The 14,286-nt window shown below is 39.3% G+C and overlaps 1 protein-coding gene across 1 annotated transcript in view; it reads left to right on the forward strand.

Moving 5' to 3' along the window:
• LOC131891794 (disks large homolog 5-like) overlaps positions 1 to 14,286 on the forward strand; it is a gene marked incomplete in the record, with an annotated part of 32,443 nt that overhangs the window by 2,206 nt on the left and 15,951 nt on the right. Inside the window, 5 exon segments of the mRNA XM_059241457.1 lie at positions 1,266 to 1,428; positions 2,690 to 2,888; positions 3,695 to 3,871; positions 11,158 to 11,298; positions 13,795 to 13,908. Of these exon segments, the coding sequence (XP_059097440.1) occupies positions 1,266 to 1,428; positions 2,690 to 2,888; positions 3,695 to 3,871; positions 11,158 to 11,298; positions 13,795 to 13,908 (794 nt within the window).

The raw sequence follows: 14,286 nt of genomic DNA on the forward strand, positions 1-14,286 counted from the left end.
ACGTGTTAAAACTGATCAAAATATGGGCTGTCATACTTTAACGATTTCTTTATCTGGGCAGTAAGCTGATCAATGAGAGGGTACTTGAATGTAGTCAACCTATTTTGGGAGTAAATATCTGATTTTTTGAGACATTTCACATTTACATTGCAATCATTCAAATTATTGGCGTCATGCATCTTTGTACGGCTCACAGTCAAATTCCATTAACGACGGAAGCTGAGAAAGGATCTGCTCAATCGGACCCACCAACTTTATTGTAAAAAACAAGACTTCCATGTTCACCTCCACCCATCTGTATTTGTAGTGCACAGGCTTTTCACTTTTTCTATGTAAAACTGAGCCAAATTATGTCAATTTTGATGTGATATCACGTTATAGTCAACTAGTTTATTCCTTTGCCCATTTTAACCACTCATTATTTTACCTATTTGTTTATAATTATACACTCTTGTTGATACGTTTCACTCATTGACATGACCAAGAGTGACTTTAAATCATTATTATACTACATTCAAATTTGATTGCACCAAAAAACGAAATATGCATGAAAACACGAAATATCCAATATATGCGAATAGACCCGTGTTATGACATAAAATGGATAATGCATATTTTGGCCGTCTCTAGTCTAGACCATGTATTCAAAAATGTGCTAGTAAAGTAATAATTCCTTTCTTTTATCTTGAGCATGTTTAAGCCTTGTCTTTATAAGTTTTTTTTGTGACAAGAGCTAAAGTTATCAACCTGCCCTCATATTCCAAAAAGACGGGAAGAATATAAATGAAGTAATGTGTCATTTTTTGAGCTTATGGCGCCCTTTGTGTCGAAATTTCGGGTCTCCGTTATGTTATTCACGATGCTATGTACTGTTTTCCCGTCATTTTGGGTACTTCAAGCCGCTTCTCCATGAATGCAGTGTAAGGTGCTTCATATGACCGTAGTCTTTCTATTAGAAGGCATTAGTTTCAATTATTCAACCACATGTTTACCGGTTGGCCATTTCATGTCATAAACTATGTGCCTTCCATTTGTAAGTGGAATGGGATACCCCCGCGTGGTTTCGTGAGCGCAAATTGTGAGATTCGATTTGGTCCCAGTCGCGCCTACTGCAAGCGCACATTTTGAAATGCGACAGGGTAAAATTTGAAACTGTCGCGTTTCAAAATTTGCGTTCACGAAACCACGTAGGGGTACCCCATTGAGACACATAATTGTTAATCTGAATGTCTCAAAAACTAAGTTATCTTTCCCCCGTTTTGCAGCGATGAATCCGAATTTGTCTCGTAGCCACAGCATAGCCGCCGCCGGAGACAAGAGCCTTTTGTTCTCAATTGCTCGAGAGCCCAATGAGACATCGCCCCCGGGTCCAAAGATGCCTTCAGTGGATCGGAGCCACCACGAGTTTCTCCCGGGAAACCCACGAAAGTATGAATGACAAAGTATCAATTTACCCCCTTAAGACCTTACGAGATCTATTTGGACGTTTGAATTGGTGGGTTTGCCGTTACCTTTAATCAAAGTGCAAGAAAAGATTGAAGAGGAACAGAGTCTGGAATAATATTTTTTTCCTATTCATCATTTGAGCTACAAATCATTCGACCTTTTTTGGGGCGATGATTTTAAAACATTTTTCTGCAAAAAGGCATGCTTATGCCAACTTGCAGCTCAATCATATGATTATTTGTGCCGAAAAATGTTCGGTCTGTCTCCTTTAGTTTTTTTTGTAACAAAAAAGATAATGGTTTTGAAAGAGCTTCATAGTCATGTTGGGCCATCAAAATTGGATAATTAGAGAGCATATAAAATGTAAATTGAACATAATTCTCCCATCGATTTTCTTCCTCTTCCTTTACAATAACCAAGGGATTTCTTTCGTATCAAATAAGTTGTGATTGTGGTTTTCGAAAGCTGTTGTGAGATTGTTTTTTCTTGACGTGTCACAATTTCATGACATGTTTTAGAAAATTTCGGCTTGATTGCTCATGTTTTTAATAGCGGGACTGGAGAAAAAGAAAGAAATATACCCCCTTTGAAAAATTGTTAGGCTTATATGTAGTTAAATCAATACTCATTATTTAATTATCAAAAATAACATTATTTTCCGCACTCTAGAAAATAGCATCGGGTTCAAGTTCCGAATTAAAAAGTGAGAGACCAAATGGACGAAGTAGAACAAGCGCATTAATTGCAGCTATCTTGTTGTCGGAATAGGTTTGTTTTTATCGTATCGTCCGCGTCTCTTGAACGATGGCAGTAATAATAATTAATAAATAATAAGATAAAGTTATTCGGGTGAATCTAACGCAGATTTATCCAAAAGACCATCTGGATATATTGAAAGATGAAATCTTAGTGAAAACTTGAAAATGCAGTCTCACACGTATTATACGACAGACATCCTGTTTATCGTGAAAACAATCATGCTTCATTTTGGCATCCTTTCAATGAATTATTCCAAAATTAGTTCATATGACACTCTTTTTTGTGGACAAAATAAATTGAGCTCCATTTCCCATGAATCAAGTCATCTTAAGTTACTTCTAAGATCACCGGAGGATGTTTTTCCAAATGAAGGTTGACCTCATTTGATGTTGCCTATTCTAAAGCAACCCAGAAAGCAATGAAGGGTAGAGTACCGTATATCCTGATTGAGTGACTTACTGACTGACTGTTTGACTCGTTCCAGACAACCAAATGATGCCTTGAAGAAACTGGAACAAGCCTTGAAGGACATCGAGTTCTACCGCCGAGAGTCCGAAAGCTACCGAAGCCGTTATAACGACCTCCTCGTAGAAAACCAGCGAGGCGATCAAGAAATCAATTCCCTTAGAATCTACTTGGAGGACGAACGCAAAGAGATGTTGGATCTCAGACAACAACTTCAAGTAAGGCCGACGATTCTCGTCACTCCCATAAAGAGCTTTATATTGGAGAGACCGACAAAGTATACGGCTTTTTAGTCTTTCATTCGAACTCGGACCAAATGGTTGTGCCGTGAAATAAAAACCACCATGAGACTGTTTTGGCAGTGAAAGGTGCATTGCAAGAGAAAATCAAAAACAGGCCAGACAATAATTAGCACAATTGGCTAATAAGTAATCGAACGAGCTACTGAGGTCACTTATGACAAAAAGGGTATTTGGATGGAAAAGATGCAGCCCTGTTAAGCAATCAAAAATGTCTTGAAGAATACCACTAAAAATTGTCTCTTTCCAAACTTTCCAAAAGATATCAGTGCTTTAATTACATCTTGACTGGAAAGATCAAATTTTTTAAAGTTTTGCTTAGAAAACAATATGGCCTCCCAACAAAATCGTAGAAGAGAAAAGAAACACGAAAATCACTCAATTAGAAGTTGCCCCATATAGACTCAAAAAGTCCTCTTGGCTGAAGTGAAAAAATGTTTTTTCACATTTTAGTCTGTATCACTACTATTTGCTGACAACTAGATTATTCAGTCTTATGTGCTAGATAATGTTGAAAATGAAAATTTATTATTTGATGCTCTCGTGAGCTTGTAAACACTTCATTTAAATGATTGGAGACGTCTAAGAAATCGCACCCCGCTTGTAAAATACTGAGGCGCTCCCTAGCGGATGTTTCGTTGTGGTCCATTCGTAACTTTGCTTAGCAGAGCGCTTTAATTGGAAACTCATGTAGTGTGGTTATTCTTATATTTGATGCCTTTCAGAACATTCTCAATTCCGAAGGTGGACCCGGAGACTCACTGAGTATCATGTATGGCGCCTTGCTGCAGAATTACGAGGCTGTTAAGGATGATTACAACCTACTTCGCAGACGATACGACGACCTCGCGGCCTCCCATCAGTCCGCTGTGGCCAAACTAGAACATTCCCAGAATTTTCAAGTAAGTCATCAACCTTGGGGTCTTCATTTGTATTGAGATGGAAGAACTTCCTCCACGACCAATTCTAGCGGTCCATTGTTGCCTTTCTTCCGAGATAAAGGGCGATAACCAGACTCTAATGGGTTGATGTCCAAAGGAGATCGACTGAGGGTTTCTCTCTCTCTTTCTCTCTCTCTCTCTCTGCCCGCTCATAGCGCCTAGAACATGTCCATTAATGCGACCAGTTTTTATGGCATGCTCATCGGAGCGAAGTCTTCGACCACTGCAGCATACTCGATGATCTTATTAGCCTGATCCTGCACCATATTCTCGGGGAACCGTGTGTTCCAGACCTTTAGCTTCAAATATTGCTTCTTAAGGTTATGGAAACGAGTCCTCCGATTCTGATTTGATACACTGAAAACTAGCTCAGTCATAGCTAACAGTTCTTTTTTTTTGTAAATTACAAATACGACGAGCCCCATGTTTTGAAACGATTAAAATAACAATCTTATGAATGCATTCAATCTCTGTGTCAATAATCAATAACAGATACCTTTGACCTTACTGCTCTACCTAATGAAGCTGAGTAAGGCAGCTCACCTTGGAGCACTTAAGTAATTACCTTGACAGGAAATAATATCTCTTATTTACAACAAGATAGCTCAAAGCGTTAAACTGGACGGGTAATCTATTGCAAAAGTATAGGATATGTTAAGGGAGGGAAATTGAAGAAGAATGTAATGCGTCAACCCTGATATTCACCATTTTGAGGAAGACAAACATCAAAGCTAACCTGCGCAGAGCATAGACTGAATTTGTCATTTAATTTAGCTTCTATGCTTTTGGAAGTTAACAGTATTCTGACATTGAACAAAGAGTTTAGTACAGTGACAGAACTGCACAAAAATGACATATTTTTGAGTTTGTAGCACAACTCACTCGATAGTTGCAAATTCAATTGGATTCATGAGAGTGTGTGTGTGCAGGTTGGCTACAATGTTTGTCGTCTTTCCCCCTCCTCAAAATGCTGAAAGAATCACAAAAAATTTTTGAAAGTACTTCCCACTTAATATCTTTAGATGAAATCAGCTGCTACGTGGAGTAGCAGCTGATTTCATCCAGTGCTGTCAGGTCGCGACAGGCTAAAAACGTCAGATAACCCCCCAAATATGGACGTTACCCAGTATGAAAATCCACTCAACAGTTGCTGCATCAAAAGCTGTCATTTGAAGAGACCATGAAGTAAAATCAGGGTTGCCAAAGTATTGTTCATTGTTGCTGCCACTTCAGAACCCAAAGTATGATCCAACTTTGCCAAAACAATTAGCAAATCATTTAGAATGCCAGACTTGTCCTTGAGTTGCTACATGTTTTTTCCTACAGAAATGGATTATTCCTAATTAAAATGAAGACATTCAAAGAATCTGAGGAGCTGCAAAACCTTCACAGGGTTTTGAAGGACACATTGATGTAAAAAGTTTCAGCCTCATATTAAAAGATTACATTGCTAAAGGATTCAGTGGTCATGGGATCAAACCCATGAACCCGAGCAATGCTTGGTCGCACGTTAACCAATTGCACTACATCCATCTCCCCTTTTTATTATTATCCAATAAATCATTCTTGTTTTTGGATATAATGATCACATTGCCTAAAACTTTGGCTAGTCCTGTGTTGACAGCCATATTTCATCCAACTGGAGTTGCTGTGAACCAGACCCAAAGGTGCAGCATCAGTTCAGGACCAAATCCCAGGTACAAGCCTTAGAGGGCTATCTATGGTCATGCATTGAATATGATTGATATGATCAATTTTCATGGAATTTCTACTTAACTGGAATACCTAGGTCCTCTCCACAATACCATCCCTTAGATTTACAGACATGCAGATTTCCCTTTAGATGACTTTTCCACTAAGGAATTCCCCCAGGATATTGAGGTTGAAAAAATTGTATGATTAAGCACGTCCTTTGGAGGCATTTTGAAATGAGCCACTTGTTAGAGATTGCGTCACAATTTTGGACTTAGCAGAAGTATTGACTTTGGTCAGTTTGGACTGGTGTGAGTCTGTCAAAAAGCTAGAAATCTCACAACTCTTCCAACATTAATAAACACTTCATAGGACAGCGTAATTGGTTTAACTATTTGGCAAAGTGGGATCATGTGTTCAAATTCCTTCTTTGTGTGGACTGTGGATTGGTGGAACTTGCTTCCCCTGGGAATGATTCTAAGTGTCTTGTCCTTCAAGAAGTTGGTTAGTACTAAGAGAGCAGAATGGGACTAATTTCACTATTCAATGCCCTTTCCTCTATTGCTGTCTGAACTGTCAGTTCTCTGTGCCTAGAGCTTTATGTGTCTACCTTGAACTGTCCCTGTACCCATATGCAATGCTTGGTATATTGCTGCTTGGTGGCTGGGGTTTTTTTTCTCTTTTCTCTTTCTTTCGTTCTTCCCAATTATTCGTATTTTTTTTCTTTCATCCATTTACTTTTTCTCACACAATGTGTTTTCAAGTGGCAGCAACAATGAACAATATTTTGGCAGCCCTGATTTTACTTCATGGTCTCTCCTAATGACAGCTTTTGATGCAGCAACTGTTGAGTGGATTTTCATACTGCGTAACGTCCATACCCCCCAAAAACGCCAATTCAAGACCTTCACCGCCAAATATATTTAAAAAAACGCCAGAAAAACGCCAGATATTCCCTTAGTATTCTAGGGCACTTCAATGTACAATCAGAGGCTTTTCTGCTTGAGTTGAATTTCCTGGCCTTCCATTAATTATTTGCGACATACACAGAACTTGCTGTCACCAATGACTATTATAACTAGATATTTTAAGATTGTGGAGCGTACATTAGCAGAGTTGCAGATATTTTACGCTACTCTGTGGATTTCACAATTCAAATACTTTGAAACTTTGCATCTCATATAGCAAAACTATGGTTCATAGTTTTTAGTGGGTGTAGAGGTGTACTGTTTGAACACTTTTCACACATAAAAATGTGAGTGACATGGCATCTGCCAAAAATCATAGTCCACCTTCAAGCATCTTAGAATCTATGACAGAAAAAGTTTTTTAACTCTGAAATCTTTCATTGTGGCCCTGTATGTTTGCCTATGTATGTCTACAAAGTATGAAACTGAAAGTGCAATGAGCTAAAATTGCCGAGGAACAAACTGCATTCTTGCAAAGCATCCTCAAAGCTTTGGAAAAATATGGCAATTCCTTTTTATATTTGGGTCAAAAAACACCCAAAGTCAGTCAAAAGCGCCAGCAACCCACCAAAATCAGCTTATCCGCCAGTGTTGAAAATTTTACCGCCGCACAAAGTTCAAAAAGGCCAGAAAACGGCCAGATTCGTCTTCCCCGCCAGACAGAATCTAAAAACGCTAGAAGTAGCAAAATCTGGCGGGCTTAACCGCCATCTGGTAGCACTGAATTTTCATCAGCTCGACTCAAGAGTAAAGCGCGGGAAATTCTAATAGACCGACAATAAATTTACAATGATCGTATAATGTTAATGGAATGTAATGCAAAATAATGCGCTTGCACACCGAAGCAAGCACATATGTTTTTTTTCTTATTTTTATGGCAAAAAGTCCAAAGATCTAAAGCAAAAGGAGCACTCAAAATGAAATGGGAAATGTAGCGAATGAATTCAACTTTGTTTCAAAAAGTCTTAGAAACCTTTTTGAATCACACATCCAGAGAAAACTTTTTCCTCTTGGTTCGCAGTTTAAAAAATATCGTCATATATAAACATAATACTTTGTAGGTACATTTCGGTGACAATCAAGTGTGTCTGGCGTTCAAGGAGGTCATATATCTGTACGTCAAAGTTAGGAAATAGACATCATGAAGAGATCTGGATGGAATCATGTCAGTGCTCTTCTAAGAGGTTTCAAGTGAGCTCTAATCACTTGAAAATCTGTCTCCTCGGTAACGAATTTGCTGACATGTGGGTTCTATTTGGTCTGGTAATGAAATCCTTTCTAGCTTGCTGACTCGACTAAGTGAAGGGTCTTCCTCCTCCTTCCTTCAAGAGTTTTTTAGATGTTGAGCATTCTGTACAGATCCGACGGAAGATGTCCTTCGTCTTTTCCAAGTATGGTTGTTGCCAAAATGAGGCACGTTCCTTATATTTGCTTTAGCTTAGCGGATCATCAATCCACTGAAAGAGAAAACTTTTGTAATACCAAAATGTTGGCTTTAGGAGAATGCCTTATGAAAATTCTCATTCGACAGGCCCTTTATCATATCTGGTAGCCAAGCTTTGATGGAATATGGTGACATTTCGAGCATTTCGGTATCAGGAGTTTTTTTAAATCATTTAAGTTGCAATTTCATTTTCTTTAACATCTTACTATAGGCGGCTTTACACTAGGATGGAATACCGAGATTGAATCCGGTTTGAGGATTGAAGTAGGACTAGTGTTGGGGCGAGTCTTTCAGCAAGATGAGTCTCTTTGTTCGACTTGAGTACAGTGAAAGACTGGAGTCCTCTCTGAACTCATGTCTTTTGCCGAACTCGCCCCATCACTACTCCAACTTCACTCCTCAAACTGGATTCAATCGTTGTTTTCCATCCTAATGTAAAGCCGCGCTCAGACTTGCGAATTGAAGGAAAAGCGCTAAGACATGAGCCCCGACATCCGGAATTTGGGTTTTAAGCAGGGACAAATAATTCAATCAACTTGACCTGAAATCCAATTAGATTTTCAAAAAATACCGGGTGACTTATGTCCCAAGCTAAAAAAAAAAATCAAAGGTGTATGTTGGCTTAACCGTTCATTGATCACACTGAACATAATTGAATGTCAAATACGTTGAAAATGATGCCGAAGTTGTAATTTAAAAAAAAAGCCACTTCCAAGAAAGCAGTCCTTGGAACGGTGGATGGCGATGGCTTCGGAAATTGAAGACACCAACTTGAACAACCGGCCCTTTCAATTTGTCAATATTTTCGCCCACGGCTGTGAACAATCAAAAATCTCATCCGAGGAAATTGACGTATGCTTAACACAACCTGAATCGTTTCTCTATTCAAAATCATGTTTTCAACATGAATCGTCCCAACTCGGACTTTGTCTCATTGTCATTCATACATTTTCCACAAAGACATTGACTTCCTGATCAAGCCATAAAAGGAGAAGGCCTGACTCCATCTGGCTCTCATTCTGTCTCTCATAATATGCTTCCTCAAATGAGAAACATGATGTCTGATAGAAAATAATTGGGAAGCTCATTAACTTCCAATCCAGTGGTACATGGTCTGGGATGGATTGTCATCAGCTTCTTTCGTCTTACGTCGACGGTCCGTTGATGGCACCGATGGCTCCGATGGCGCCAAAGGCTCCAAAGGCTCCGGAGTAAGTCTGGATCTCTTGAGTGTGAAGCTTCATCATTGGCCTGCTATCTGTCTCAAGGCCAGAATCTATGTGTTTGCGTGTGTTCCAGTGGTCCACACTTCCACGCCTTCACTCCATTCCAGTAGGTCCCTTTTGAATCCACAGTACGTGTGTGAGCGAGTGGGACCCCACCGAGAATAAAGGAACATGGTGACCCTGTCCTGCAGTAAATCCTCACGTTTTTGGCCACTCTCAGAAAGATTTTGGAGAAGTTTGGTGGTATTTGGAACCGAATGTTAGAGTCACCCTATACCTTGGAGGCCACTCAGCCTCTCCCTCACTCACTCTCTCTTTCTCTCTCAGCGGACGAGTCGAAGGCTCCGAGGCCCAAGGCCCATTTCAATGGGTTTTGGGAAAACGGTCCTCTCTTTCTTCCTTTCAATTCACAACAGCAGCGTGACTAAATATAGTTTCTATCAAGACTGTCCCATCTCTGAGTGTTTTCACACTACTCAAGTGTGTTCTGAGATGCTCTCCTTTTGTCTTTAAGATACAAATATACGAGGGTGGTACCAAACAAATCGGGACTGCTCTTTTTTTTCAAAAACTAAAAGAGATATCTAAAAACACGATCTGCAACATTTTTAGACATAGCTACCGTGCGCAGCAATCGCCTTATGCATCCTCTTCATCCAATTGTCAAAACCATGTTGGAAGCCTCCTTGGCAGAACGGCCGAAGCACCCCCTTCACAACAACATTAAGCTCAAAATTAGTGGCACATTTGTGTCCAGCAAGCTTTAGCTTTAGTTGTGGAAAAAGCTAAAAGTTGCATGGTACCAAATCTGGGCTGTAAAGGTGCATGGAGCAACACCTTGATCTTCCTTTTGGCCAAGAAACCCCTGTTTTCCGGGGAGGTGTGAGGCTTTGCATTGTCCTGGGTAATGTCAATTTGCACAAATTCGGAAGTGGTGGCTCAGACTACTTTACTTTGCATACAAATTTCTTTAGAACCAAACAACACACCAAAGCAAACACTTACATCATCAGAACCGTGAGAGTTGGATCTCTTAATGAATCCAGATTTGTCGAGGTAATTTCAAACGCAAGATTTTCACAACGGCTATCCCGATTTGTTTGGTATCACCCTCGTATCTTTTGTTTACGATACTTGGTATACTATTTTTTTAGTTATTAGATCAGTACGGTCTGTGGTTTCGTAGCTGATATACCGGCACCACAATGGCTGGCTGACATAAAATGATCAAAGCCACATAGCGTCCTCCAAAGTAAAAATTGACTAACCCTCCTATTAACATCGTGATGGTCATATGAAAAATAGATTCAGTTAAACAGTGTAAAATTGTTGATGCAAAGGAGTGCTCAAACCACCATAAATGGCGACACCATTAACAAAATCACTGGAATCCGACCACTCCCAAAACTATATTGAACATTAAATGCAACATAGTTTTAATCAATGTACTTCATACAGTGTGTATGAGGTTATCATGATGTTCTGGAATTGGACCAATGAAAGCCTTTTAGACTCTGATCCGACACCCTGGGAAATGGAACCAGCTAGAGGCAACCAGAGGAGGGACGATGGTCCAGAATCAGTTGTGCTCCAATATCCTTCCTTGAACCAAAGACTCTTAAGGGAGTGCGTGTGTAGCAGAGAGAGAGAGAGAGAGTAAGTGAGAGAGAGAGAGAGAGAGACTAGGAAAGACACAGAGAGAGAGACCGAAGACCACCGACCGACCGTCAGAGCGAGAGCAAAAGTGATGGTGTGAAGTCGAATTCTCCTGTAGTTCTTCTTGAAAAGGAGGTTTCTTGTCTTTTAAAGAGAACGGGCTTGGTCGGGCCCCCAATTGCCAGACTCATGGAGGTCTGTGTGAGTGTGTGTGTGTGTCAAGTGTTTTAAAGTGAGCTTCGAGTTACTCTATGATTTCAGGATGACGGTGTTCGCTACAAGAAGCTCTACCAGGACTTGGTCACCGAGAGGAACCAGCTCAAACATCAATGTACGCAAGCCATAAGACAATGGGATCAAGCTCTCCGTGAGAGGAATGAATACAAGGATTCTCTGGTCAAGGTAAGATTATCGATATTCTCATATCCGCTGAGCCACACTGTATTCCAAAGACAACCCCCCAGAAAAATAAAGACTCAGGTTGAATATAGACAATCCTTAAAATGGAGGAGAAGGATGTCGATACTTCAGATTCTAACTTTGTTGTTGTTTATCTTGGGCCTTCGGGCCTTCTTTGTAGTTCGGAACGTCCTTATGTTCTGGGAACAGAGCTTTTTTTTGAACTTTTGGTGTGATTATTTGTCTCGTAGGATTTGATTCTAGATGTTAATTATTAATTATTAGTAGAGATGGGGAGCAATGGTAATTGATTGGGAAACAGCTGCTAATTTGTAGCTTCAAATTTTCGAGAAAGAAATAATTGGCCTGAGGGATTTGGCACGTTGTTAGCTAAATTGTGATTGAAATGCATTCAACAAATTTGGGATGTTATCATAAGTGTGAGTAACTTCATTTCCAAAATCATATAATTGTAAATTATCACTTTTGGTCCTGTTGTTGGATCATTATACCGTCAAGTTTTGACCATGAGATTTTTTAACATTGGAACAACAATTTCAGTTGGTTTAGCTAACTGATGTGAAATATGACTAAAAATCTTTTTTTTTTCGCCTTTTCTCTTTCTCAGCTTTCTCCCCTGTCCGTTAAAAATCAAAACACGTTTACTTCAACCCTGTCAATTGACATACCGTTTTACCCAAAACTGATATTTTGTCGAAATCTCAAGAGTCAATTTTGAGCTTAGTCAAATAGTTAAAACTAGAGGTCTAGTCAGAGAAACGACACTCACAAGATTTCTGAGATTTTTTTTGCCTTCCTCGCGATTGCCTGGTATGTGCGATGGGGATTGGCTTTGAACACATTTAGTTACGTGATTCTCAAAATCAAGTTCCGAATTCAGGGAGCCAGTGAGTTGATGGCTCGTTTGTCTGCTTTGGTTGAAACTGCGTAACGCAAGAGAGGTCGATCAGCCGGACACCCTGCTGCCCAACTACCAAAATGTGCTCAAAGCAAAGTCTCAAGTAGCTTGGTTGGAGTGACTTTTCTGTTTGACAAGCCATCTATTCAAAACGAGTTTTAGTTCAACAGAAGCATATCATTGATCTTGAACTTATTTTTTCCCCTAAACAATCACGTGTACATATTTGAACCAGATTCGTGAAGTTTGCCCATAACTCTTTACAAGCTCTTTCAATGTTATGAATTGTCACCAAGAGTTGTAGACTAGTTACCAGCTATGATAATGTTCAAGAAGTTGCCTTTTATGGCTCCCAAGAAAATTGACAACAAAGTCAAGTTAGAATTCTAAATGGGACTAGCTCAGTTGGGTAAAAAGCACCTTTGGGTGTAGTAACTGAAAGCAAAATGTGCAGACTCTAAATATCCTCGTTCATGCATCTGCAAAGTTGTTTACCACACAAAATGAGCCTCGATTTTTAAAACCGTTGTGATTTTTTGAGTGTATGCATGTCCACCTGGTTGTCATGTTTAGAGATAAAGGCGATATTTTCACCTTCAATGACATAGAGAATGAAACAGCGGTGATTAGCAACTCTCTGAGTCAAGATTATTGTATTAGTTAACTCGAAATTCAGTTCAGGAATAAATTGTAAAAGATTAATCAATAAACTATAGGTAGGGGTTCTTAAGTAACAAAGGATAAAACAAACATTTTCCGGGCCTATTGGGGTGATACAGTTGTGCTTTTTAAAATAGAGGAACAACAAGCTCTATCTTTAAGGTGCATTGCTTTCCAATACTGATTTCATTGTGCATAATCTCAACCAAACAGAAGATTTCAGGACTACTTCCAGCTTTTTTATTAAAGAATCGATTCGATTCGCGTAATTTGAGATTGTTATCCCCAGCAAATGATATTTTTGTTTGCAATTTCTCTCTTTACATTCTTGATAAGTCATTATTGCAAAAGATCAGTTCTATGACTAAAATAAGCATTTTCGTCAAGAGCCAGCCTTCACTATTATTTATTCAAATTCACTCAAATCACCACAAGGGTCAGAATAGTTATAATTAAGAAAACGTTCCTTTTCAAAAGCGACTTTTCGGTGTCAGACATTTGCATGTCGCGTTTTAGTGTCTTTTTATCCTCTCTTGATCAAGTGCCAACTAATTGTATTCAAAATTAGTTTGTCCTTCCATATTTATTAAATGCACCTTAAGACACTCAAAATGTCACTTTGAGAATAATAAAAAAAGCCATGTTGGTCACATTCAAATTATTATGCCAAAACCATCAACGTAGTATGGCATAAAAGCTATGACGTAAGGTCAGAAGTATATCTTCATTAGTTTTAGGCTGGACTACTATCCACGCATGCCTGTTGATTTGGAAGTTGTTGTCAATAACTGACGGTTTGTTTTACATTATGTTTCAAGTTCAAGTTCTGAAGAATGAATCCCTGAGTTTCCACCATTATTATTTCTGTGACAATTTTTGCATTCGCTCGATATTATTTTGTGGCTGTCCTTGTTTTGTAGGTACAAAGACAACATGAGGAGGCCGTGAAGGAGGTCAATCAGGCCATGACCGTGAGGATCAAGGCCAGTAAAGACCTTAAAAGACTCACTGAGGAGCGGAACGCGGCCATGCAGGTGGGTAATCACTCCTCCCGCCTCACTGGACTTTTTGATCTTATTTTGAGCCTTTTTCCTCGTTTCTTTGACGTGTCTGCTCAGTGTGTGTTTTGATTGTTTGTCTAATTATTAGGGGTGTGTGAAAATGCCGAAAGCTTGAGCTTCTTAAGTGTTGCTAAAATCAACGCGATGTGGTCATTTGTTTCATTTCATATTTTACGTCCATTATTCTAGTCCTGAATTGATCACTTCATTAGAGCTGCAGAATGCAAGGATTTAAATGTTGCTGCTCTGAATTTGACCGTTTGTGAAGATTTGTCTTGAATCAGAAAGTCTATCTCGTATTGGATGAAATACAAACAGAGACTTTTCCTAAATAGGGATTGTCAAGTGAGC

Source organism: Tigriopus californicus, chromosome 12, assembly GCF_007210705.1.
Source record: "Tigriopus californicus strain San Diego chromosome 12, Tcal_SD_v2.1, whole genome shotgun sequence".
Lineage (NCBI taxonomy): Eukaryota > Metazoa > Arthropoda > Copepoda > Harpacticoida > Harpacticidae > Tigriopus > Tigriopus californicus.